At 45.9% G+C, this 11193-nt stretch overlaps 1 protein-coding gene across 2 annotated transcripts in view; it reads right to left on the bottom strand.

Annotated features, from left to right (window-relative positions):
• Positions 1 to 392: 392 nt before the first annotated feature.
• Positions 393 to 11193, bottom strand: part of LOC147902111 (Major facilitator superfamily protein) — a 35222-nt gene continuing 24421 nt past the window's right edge. For both annotated transcript variants that reach the window (XM_087374683.1, XM_087374684.1), the window contains 3 exons: positions 3665 to 3793; positions 1310 to 1388; positions 393 to 810 (listed from right to left, as the gene is read on the bottom strand). In XM_087374683.1, the coding sequence (XP_087230809.1) occupies positions 716 to 810; positions 1310 to 1388; positions 3665 to 3793 (303 nt within the window). In that variant the 3' untranslated portion in view covers positions 393 to 715. The remainder of the gene's footprint in view (positions 811 to 1309; positions 1389 to 3664; positions 3794 to 11193) is intronic.

Below are 11193 nucleotides of genomic sequence, written 5' to 3'. Positions count from 1 at the left end.
ACATATGTATGTATGTATGTATGTATCTGCACACACATAACATGTGCGTGTATGTATGTATGTATAGTATTTACCCACATGTATAGTATTGTGTGTGTGTGACTCAAACAATCATCAAACAATCATTCTATGATTGTTTGTCTGTTCACCAGATAGACTATACTGTCTACTTGTCTTATACTGAGATTTTCTGATTTTGTATTGGCTGATCTCCACTTGGGGATGGCTTTCACTTTTTTTTTTAAAAGTGTGTGTGTGTGTGTGTGCACGCGCGCGTGCGTGTGTCTCACACAGACAAGAGCACCTCACCTCTCAAAGAACTGAAACCAGGTGCAGACAATGCAATCATGTAAAGTACAAGCTACAGCAAGTGTAGAAACCAAAGTTGCCGCAAACCATAATCAGACTTTAATCATTTAATTGCTACACGAAAGATGATGCTACATCATAGGAAAAATATGAGCCTTCCACAGCAGACCTCCAGATCAGTTGACAGCAGCCTTAAGGCCAGTAGCTATTTACAAAGATACATGCAGTGAAAACATTTATCACATAATACCAAATATGATACAAGATGATCCAATCTTCTGAAATCTTTCATGTAATATGAGTCTTCCATTCTTAATATTGAGGACAGCTTGCCTTAACCATGAGAAATGAATCAAGATAATGGAGCACCAGTACAGTGGAATTGAATCCCAAATAATGGGTGACATCAAGCCTTTGAAAGTAAAGGAGCTTCCTGCAAGCTTTCCATTTGATTGATTTGACTGATCTCATCATGAAATTCTTCCCTTGGAAAAACGTACCCTGCAAAATGCAGAAGGCTTAAAAATTCATAATATCTATATGAACACTCCAAGCAAAATGGAAGGCACAGTTCCAAGGCCATAAAAATGACGGCAATCCAAGAGCTTCACATCAACGATGGATATTATGTTATCTGTATAGAAAGTCAGAAAGGGTGCACTTCAGCCAGGGATTTTGGGATTCCAACCGGGAAAACCACTGGGCAATATAACAATGTATTCATTTACAGTCAGCTGATAGGCATTTCAGCCCTGCCACATGTTTGAAAACCTTTAAACTGGTTATGGATTTCATTATTGGCAAATGAGCACTCTGTTATGGTTGTGTTGAAAGTGAAATCAGCCTGATGTTAATAACGCTCGATCACATCTCAACTCGGAATCCAGTAGACACAAGCAGATATTTTTGAGCACAAGATAAACACATAAGAAGAGTAGCCCAATGAAAAGTCAATCAAGCTAAACGTAGGGCTAAAGGAATCAAAGAGCAAGACTAATACCTCCAAACCATAATAGTGATGCCAGGAAGAATATTGATGTCAAGATCAATGTAGTGAGACGCCAATTATCTAGATAATCCTGCTTGTAACACAAAACGACTGTCAGAAAAACTTTGTGGCCGAACAGCAGTATTAACATTACATAAAATAAAGGCGTCTGTCAGCAGTACATGTAACTTGAACTCATTTACTTTGAAGAACAAGAATCTACAGGCTCAGAAATGACAATAAAGTGTACAGCAACAATGCAGCATGAATTGTATCGCAATCAAAGAAAAACAGGAAAAGATTTAGCAGCAGGATATATCCGGCAGATAAAACACGTGCTGTCCGGTCAAAAAGTGCTTTCTACACCTGTGACCTAAATCACTGAGACCACCATCAATATGCCTGTAAACTTTGGTCAAGTATTACAAATGCAGAAACACTCCGCAACTTTTCTCAACAAGCTCCAGAACTATTTTACCCAGGTAGCATGATTGTTAAACTCAAGCCTAGTTCGCTAATCCTCAGAAGAAATACCTATCTACTCTCTTGACAACCCAAAGCAATACTTAGTCTTGACTAGGGACTCAAGACAACTCCTAGGGCTAAGGCCTAAGGTAAAGAAGTCCCACGAACATTTACACAGTAGCAATTTAAGCATGCCCACAACCCTAAGAAAGGCTAGGATTAGTTAAGGGCTCCGCTGTAAATGAAAGAAAGGGGCCAAAAACATCACCTACTTGGCCTACTCTGCCTTCGCTAGGACTGAAAAAGAAATACCTGTAGATGCATGGTCTAGATATGTACATCAGATAACTTTGCTTAGTCAACAGTGACATTCGCTCCACTAGCATATCTGAAGGTCCATACATCCTCTCTGGAATATCCAAGGCCCCCTACAATTAAACGCTCAAGTGTCCAAATGACTATAAACGACATAATATCCCATCGGCCATCTCTCACAATGTAGTCTTATAATGGGAGCAATCCATCACAAGTATACCGGAAGCCATGGAAGGAGGGTGGTAGCCTTTTGGGTGAACTTCTACACGACTCTACCATTCAACCCACCAGAGCCCCTCCCCTTCCTCGATTTTCTAATATTGATCTACGGTGCTGCTAATGAAAATGGTGCCATCTAGGAGAGCTGTCATGGAAATCAGAGGCCATTGACCCTCTAGCTTTGCCAGCAGTGGAACAAGGCAATGAAAGCCAGGTTAATGCAAGAGTCTCAAAACAACCAATTCAAGACATATTTAGAGTAAACCCCCTATACTCAAAAGGCATAGAACCGGTAGAAACATATGAGGACTGCAAAATGGCAGATGGAGGAAATAACAACACGGAAGTTCCAGCGAAGGATCATGAAAATCCCAGTCATGAGGGAAAAAGTGCATTCAAATCCCTCAGTATGCATGAAATGCGTGTGTGTGCGTGTGTGTGCACATACGCATGCTCGTGTTTCATGAAAACTATGAGCTTATAGATTAGCACATAGAACTTGCATGGCACCCACATAAGGCATGGTAGCATACAATGGAAATTAGTTATCAAATAAATATTGCAGAGGGCTTACAGAGCAGCAAAGGGGACTGATAAGCACAATCCACAAAGCGCGTGTGCATGTGTGTGAGCAGACACTGCATATTCTGAAAGGAACAGGAGGAAATTAATCATAATTTCACTGAAAGGCCTACATGCATTCAATCATCCCTGCACGCACAGGTTATATAAAGATGCTTGTCGTCTGCTATTCAGTCTAAGCACTTCCTTTTCAGTCAAGGAGTCTTTAAGTAACCCCACCTTAGCTTTTTCAGCATTTTGAAATCCAGAATTAGGATCCCCCCTTGGTTTTTAAGGCTCTGGCTCTGTTACTCCTCCACTTCCAGATTTATTCCATCTAAAGTTCCCTAAGAGTTTTTAGGAACGAGGAAGGTCGACAGCCACCCTCATGCACACATAACCACACATACATGTGCAAAAGCAGCAATGCAATAACATGCTACACGTTCACAAGTGGATGCACTTTTTTTTTTCACAAGGTCCCCAATGTGAGTTTCCCTACTGTTTCTACTCTCATGTGCATGATTCATTGCACTGTCTGCATCCAACTATAACTCGTGTACACAATAAGGAAATGGGCAACGTTTTACACAATCTTCCGCTGTGGGAGTGTTGCAAGAAACCTCCATCTCTGTTTTCTAAGAGGCAACAATTTTCTAAAAGTACAGCTTAAATATCTAGATCAGTTTGTTTTATGGAAAACTTAAATTAGTTGCTGGAAATTCCACGAGCTTGATCATGACAAAACTTAAAAGTAAAAAGATTGCAACATTGTACTGATTAACATTAAGAAACAAAGGGTCAAACCTGCAAAGCGCCCACTAAAGGAGACGATGGAACATCTCCAAATATGTGAATGCAAACAGTGGAGACAGCCATTGCAAGCGGCCTCAAATTTGAGGAAACAGACTGCAAACTCAGATAGTTGACAGGGCCCTGGCAAAGTTGATTGCAACAAATTCAGCAGAGTTTTGAAATTCTTCAAGCTCTCTATCTTTAACCTTCCTCACATATTCCTCAAACCTTTCATACATTTGAACTAAAAGACGTAGCAGATTTTTTATTAACCAAAACACGACTATGAGAAGCATATGCATCTGTGTCTGCAAACCAAACAGTCTTACCCCTGGCTAAAAGTGGATAGCCAAAGCCATAGGATGGTACAGAGAATAAATCTGACAATCATAAAGTGACCTCACCAAATAATAGCAAACAAAACAAAGTACATGTGAAAAATGTACTGATTTTATCTTTCTCACTAACGACTTGGTAGAATCATGAAACCTGTAATCATGCATCACTTCAATAGCCATCAACAACACTTGCTTGATAAATAGATAGAAATTGGTTATGTCTCTGATTGTCATGTTTAAATCATTAAGGAACACATTTTTAACTTGCAATTAAGCAACATTATGCCCTTTCACAGTCATAGACAGCATGCTCAGCGAAATTTTTGATCAGTTAAAGATAGTACATGTTAGATAATTTCAGACTGTGAATCCCCTATTTTGAAAGAAGTGGAACACGTTGGAGAATCTCAACATGTACCACTAGCTCAGAACGCTGGTTCTGATACCATATTGGAACACACACCTAAGCATGTGTCTCAAGCTCAGATACTGTGTCAGGATACATCAATCACCAACTACGAACACAAGTCATCTGATGTGGAAGATATGCCAGGATACTACAACTACTTTATCTCACTTCAATTGTGCACACAAGAAGATACAAAGCACTTCAGATGAGAGAGAACACTCTACACCCAAAAGAATATATAAATAGATGTAGATATCCAAGTACACAACAATTGTACCAAATCCTGTAGCATACACTGGCTGAAATATGGCATCCAAAATGTCAATATGTGTTGCACCACCTCCTGTAGACTCTTCCTCTCTGCCACGTGCCTCTATAATAACATTCAGAAGCTGCTCAAGGATGAGCCCTGCTCCTCAATATGCTCAGTTTCAGTTGCTCTCCTACTGGCTTTACGTATGCACACCGTGGTGCAATCAAAGACTTGCTGGCTAAACTCACAGACTGAACTGCCAAAGGACTCCCAGGGGGCTCCTTTTATAGGGGCTGAACTGGCCAGTCTATCAGCCGACCACAGCCTGGCCCTTCTTCCTGACCAAACCACGGACTGTCAACTAGCTCACAGCTGTGGAGTTGACCTCTAATTCCAACAAACAGACATGCACAAAACTGAAACTCCTAAATAGTGCTTTCATGTTTGCAGATGGATTTTAAGTAACGTAAGTCTGCTCCTAGGTTTATGAAAAAGGTTGCCCTCACCCTAAGCACCGCTAGTAAGATTCACATCCAGCTTTCTGTTAATGAACTACGCAACTGCTTGTATATCCATATGCAAAACCAAATAAGGGCCATCCATACAGCAACACAACACCCAGTATCAAGACGATAATTGTAAAGCTATGTATTGCGGATAGAATGGAGTTGACCTCTACATTCCAACAGAACAGACATGCACAAAACTGAAACGCTTGCCAAATGGGCTTTCACCGTTACAAATCCCGTCAAAGTTAATGCCAAGGGCAACCTTTTTCTTAGACCTAGGCACAGAGATAAATATTTAGGCTACTTAAAATCCATCTGAAAACATGGAAGCACCCTAAGCACCGCTAGTAAGATTCAGATACAGCCTTCTGTTAATGAACTGAGGTATGGCTTTTATATCTATATGCAAAACCAAATTATAAGGGCCATTTATACAACACAACACCCAGTATCAACATTAGACTGACCCACTTGTGGACTGCTTGAAGTGACATAAACCTATCAATACTCCTCTCAGGCGGAAGGAACCTGCTAATCATCAAATGAAAATATAAACTATTCATGGCTCACATCCTCAACTTAATATAATAATTCCAATTTCATTTCTAGTTTCCATTCATGGACTTCTTTACCACAATCAAAAGTCGATATGTCAATCATTCAACAGAAGAAAAACATGAACAAAAACTCCTTCAAATTGCATCTGAAGCTGTTATAAGAAGCTTTGAGGCAGTCTGGAGCACACGAATGGTCAAAGAGCAAACATCTTCTAATCTAGAAGGGACAAGATGTACAAGTGTACGAAAGATGCACACAAGGCTCACAAAGCCTAGATTTATCTAGACCTAGATTAGCATTTTGAAACCATAAAAAACACCCAGCAAGCCAAATGAATTTTATAGGCCTATTAAAATCATAAGCTGCAAAAGATGAATACCACATCCCAACTGTCATCTGTCCTCAATGAAATGGAACTGATCCTGGAAAATACAGATTCATTGCAGGAATATGCCACTTCCATCGTCACAAAACACAGCCATGTCCTATTTGTCACATCTCAATTTCTGTGAGTACATTTTAAGTAAAAGCCTCAACGATGTGGCTTCACATACTGCCATGCTGGGCTGCCTCATACTCTACCTCAGTAGAAGACAAAGCAGCGGTCAGTTCCCTTTTTGTCTCAGGGATAACTTTTAATCTCCAAGTAGATTGTGGATTTGCAACATGTGGCAAACCTTCAAAACCTATGGTTGCAACTCCAAAATCATTTGGATCCAAATGCTCAACACGAGGCAAACTGTTTTATCGCTGAGCTGCTCCGAGTGCCTGGCTGCTCCCACTGCCCTTCCCCGCCATCTCCTCCTTCCTTCAGCCCTCCTCCGCCATCGCCTCCCCTTGTCCCCTGTCTCCTTCCCCCACCTCCTCTGCCTTCTCTGCCCCCTTTCCCCGTCCCCTCCCGCCTCCCCCCACTGCCCCTCCTGCCTCCCCTCTCCGCCTCCTCCGCTCCCCTCCTCTCCTCCCCTCTCTGCTGCCCCTTCTGCCTCCGCCTCCCCCGCTGCCCCTCCACCATGTCCTGCTGCCAAAGTTGATCCTCCTAGAGACCCTAGAAGGAGGTACACTTCACCACCGAGTGGACATTTCTGGGTTACCAGGCCAATGTCTTCGTTTGCAGAGAGAGAGGTCACCTAGCCAGAGATTGCCCCTGCGACCAAGGCCGAGCTCCTCCCCCCCTCCCCCACAGAGGAGGAAGAATTAGCAAGCCAGAGCCCAACCCCCCCTCGACAGGAGCAGCAGGAGTCTCAGACCCCCTGGGTGACCCCTTCAGAAGGGGACTGGACCCAAGTTAAAAAGAAAAAGAAACCAAGCCAACAGGCTCGAAAGCGCCGCAGGTGAGGGCTAGACGCAGAGAGAGAGAGAGAGAGAGAGAGAGAGAGAGAGAGAGAGAGAGAGAGTTTTTCGAGAGGCACCTAAGGAGGACGAGCAGCAGCAGCAGCCCATATGTGGAGACCCACCCCCCCTAGCAGCAAGGGCCACTGCCCAACCAGGTGATCCTCCCGTGATGGAGGTCCAGCATCCACATTGACCCTTGTATCAACAGCGAGCCCTAGAAGCTCCTGATGCTGCAATGGCGGACATTAGCCCGACATCGGTTGAGAAGGAGCAGATTCAAAGCCTCGACGAGCGGATTCAGAGCCTAGAGTCCCTCCCAAAGTTGATCCTCCTAGAGACCCTAGAAGGAGGTACACTTCAACAACGAGTAGAGATTTCTGGGTTACCAGAGAGATAGGTCACCTAGCCAGAGATTGCCCCTGTGGCCAAGGCCGAGCTCCTCCCCCCCTCCCCCACAGAGCAGGCAGAGTTTGCAAGCCAGAGCCCAGCCCCCCCCAGACAGGAGCAGCAGGAGTCTCAAACCCCCTGGGTGACCCCTTCAGAAGGGGACTAGACCCAGGTTAAAAAGAAGAAGAAACCAAGGAAACGAGCTCGAAAGCGCCGCAGGCGAGGGCTAGACGCGGAGAGAGAGAGAGACAGACAGACAGAGTTTTTCGAGAGGCACCTGAGGAGGAGGAGCAGCAACAGCAGCCCATACGTGGAGACCCATCCCCCCCTAGCAGCAAGGGCCACTGCCCAGCCAGGTGATCCTCCCGTGATGGAGGTCCAACGTCCACATTCACCCTTGTATCAGCAGTAGCGAGCCCTATAAGCTCCTGATGCTGCAATGGCGGACGTTAGCCCGACATCGGTTGAGAAGAAGCGGATTCAGAGCCCTGACGAGCCTGATCAGCAGGAGGAGCCTGTGGTCGCCCCTACTGCCCTCCCAGATCCCTCTCCCACTCCACTCCCCCCCTGCCTCCTAGATTCTGCCCGCCCCCTCCCCCCCCCCTCGCCCCTCCTACTATGGTCATCCTCACCACTCGTCCCCATCCCTCCCCCTTCGCCCCCCTTTTCACCTCCTTAGCAGGTTCTTCAGCCTCCCCTCCCTCCCCTGCCTTGACCCCGCTGCCAGCAGGCAAGGGTAAGACAGCGCCCCCTTCTGCTTCCTCATTGCAGCATCCCGTCCCCTCTCTCCATTCGGGGGGGGAGCCTGAGGGTAGGGGCTCGTCCTCCCGATCAACAGCTCCCAATTTCCAGCCTAGGCGTCCCTTACCGCGGGACTTCTGGAGATTGGGACCCTCGAATTATCTAGAGATTTTGGACTCTTACCCTTTACCCCTAGAGATTACGCTTGTGATCTTGCAGCCTCGGAAAGGAAGTTCGATCAGCGCAGTAGGCTCCCAGACACACCCAGTTTGGAGATTCCAGTTCGCCTCCACAGGGTTGGAGAAGTGAGATATCTGAAGACTCTCTTCACTGCCTGCCAATGCTGTGAACTGGGCATGTGCATGAATCTGCGGAGGCCCACTCCAGGCACTCACTGAGAGAGACCCAGAGATGGATGGGAGTCTGGATAGGATTCATTGGCAGATGATCAAAGTGGTGGGACGTTTGGGGAAGGAATGGCACACTGATCCTTCTAGTATCCCAGAACAGGATGCCCCCAGATGGGGCCTCTGGCTTTGGGAGGGTAGGCCTTTAAGGGAGGTCTAGTGGGATCCGAGGGAGTGGTTCTAGCCCTCCAAGAGTGGCCTTGCCGAGCACGTGGACGAGGTGCCCTTCTTCTCCTACACCACATGGATTGGCAGGAGGCTTCATATGGACTCTTCGATGTGGACCCCTTCATGAGGTGGTCCCTCCGGATAGCCTTGTTCCTCCTCCTCCGGAGGACAGCGTATGGGAGGTAGTAGCCAATATCACTGCGTGGAACATTTGGGTTACTCACTGCAGTTTGGTGATGGGTGAGCATCCGGTTCCACCCTCGACTACCTTGGTCGCCATCTGGCAGGTATCATCTACACCCTCCGCTCCACCTGGGAGCATGGGTCCGTTGTGCCTATGAGAAACAACAAGTGGTGTATCCTCACATCGAGGCACCCTACAAGTGAGTCAATCACATGGTGGCACGAATGGCAAAGAGACCACTTTGATGCTAATACAAGCGAGACGCCCCATTATGTGTGGAAGGAGTTTCTTGAAAGATATTAGGGCACGCTTCCTCCCACCGCAATTGCAGAGTCGATTCTTCGAACTTTCCCTGGGCCCCAATGAATCGGTGAACCACTATGCTGACCGGTTCACACAATTGGCCATACAGTTACAAAGGGAGGAACAGCACAAGCTAGGTAGGTTTCTCCATGGGTTGCGCTCAGAAATTCAATAGCATGTGCGCAGTTTCAGACCGTAGGATTATTAAAGTGCTTATGCTGGCCCAAAATTTCAAGCTCGTGAGCAAGGGTCATAGACCCAAGGCTGCCCTAGACAAAATTACCAAGACTCCACCTCTCCAGACAACAGCTCCAACAATGGGAAGCAGCCTGTGAATGGACAGGCCAAGAAGAATTGGATGGCAAAAAAAAGCAATGGCTATGACAGCTTCCTAGATTCAACAACCCGAGCGACATAGTACAAGGAGAGCCGTTGCTTCTATGGTCATGTACAAGACCACAAGAGCAAGATTGCCTGCACTCGAACAAGCTCCAAGCAGAAACAACCACTCCAGTAGCTTCACCTCCCACGAAGACAATAGTCCTGGTCATCGAGGAGATTGAAGATCATGGAAAGGGACAACTTCCAACGTTTCCCGCTATGTTTCAATTGTATGGCCAGATCAGTGGGCAGAAGGCCCTTATCCTTATAGCTTCGAGGAGTTCCGAGGACATGATCTCCATCAAAGTAGCTTTCCAAGAAGGTGTATGCATCACAGAGCCGTACAAGCAAATCATGAACTCAAACGCATATACCTAGATGAATCCAAGAACACATCCCCACTGACGTCATCAGCGCCCAACAGTGGGTGTAGAGCATAGTATAAAAATATGCTCTCACACATACAAATCCACACACCCACACATACTTGAGCATCCATTTATACAAAGTCTTCGTACTGAGTTTTTGTCGGCACTCTGGAGGTGAAGGGCAGACTCAGCCATGACGAAGGCTAGCACTAAAGGAGAAGGCTAATCAAAAGGTAGTCCAAAATCTCTTAAATCAAGCTACAAGTGCTCGTGAAGTCTAAACGTTTTCATAGTCTAAACGTCTTCAATCAAGCTACAACAAGCAAATCATGAACTCAAACGCAAGCCAACAAACATAGGCATGATGTGGGCTACAAGGAGGGGCTGTGGGTTTACCTTTGGATCATGAAGAAGAGACTCAAGCAACTTGGAGAGAAGTGTCTGAAGCTCTAATCATTAAAGTTATCAACTATGTCTCGATGAAATGGCAGTTACCTATGACATGGACCATGCACCCAGTCTTCCATGTGTCGTGGCTCAAGCCATATGTGGGTGTGGCACTGACAGCAGTCCCACATGTGGAGCAGCCCGAGATTGTCGACCAAGCAGAGGTGGTTGAGCCCGAGCAGATTTTGCCTCATCGATTCAAGAAGGATATGGGTAACCGTCAGTGATTGTAAGCAATCAAGTTCATGCACAGAAGCTCCCACAAGGCACCCAGAGTTGAAGAGGATTTATTTGCAAATTATCCTCATGTCCTTTCAGCATATAAGGAGGTTTTTCATCTACCCTAGTTCTAATTTCAGATGTCATGAGCATCTGCAGGCCATGGCATATCCATTTGCTCGCAACCCCACAGCAGACAGCGGAAGCCGAGACAGATCCAGCAGTACAAAAATCCGCAGAGGACAAAGCAGGTCAAAAAACGAAGAGCTGACTTTCCATCCAAAATGCCAATGCTGACTTTTGACCGACCTCGTCAAAAGTCAGCGTTGATCAGCTGACCAGGGTCAACCAGATAAAGGAGAGTTCCCCTAGTAATTTGGGATCGGTCTTCCTCCAGACTTGGTCCAAAACCCCCTCACCAGCAGGCACCTCTAGTGTAGCATGCCGGGTTCTGGTTCAGCAGTAGGGAAGAGAGCACACTGAGCAGATCTTCACCATTGCCATCTTCCATCTACAGGAAGGAGGAATCCTTCATCA

Source organism: Dipteris shenzhenensis, chromosome 5 (assembly GCF_047967505.1).
Source record: "Dipteris shenzhenensis isolate YYH24624 ecotype China chromosome 5, Dip_SZ_1.0, whole genome shotgun sequence".
NCBI lineage: Eukaryota > Viridiplantae > Streptophyta > Polypodiopsida > Gleicheniales > Dipteridaceae > Dipteris > Dipteris shenzhenensis.
Note: the sequence above shows the minus strand (reverse complement) of the source record. Positions and strands in the feature narration are given on the sequence as shown.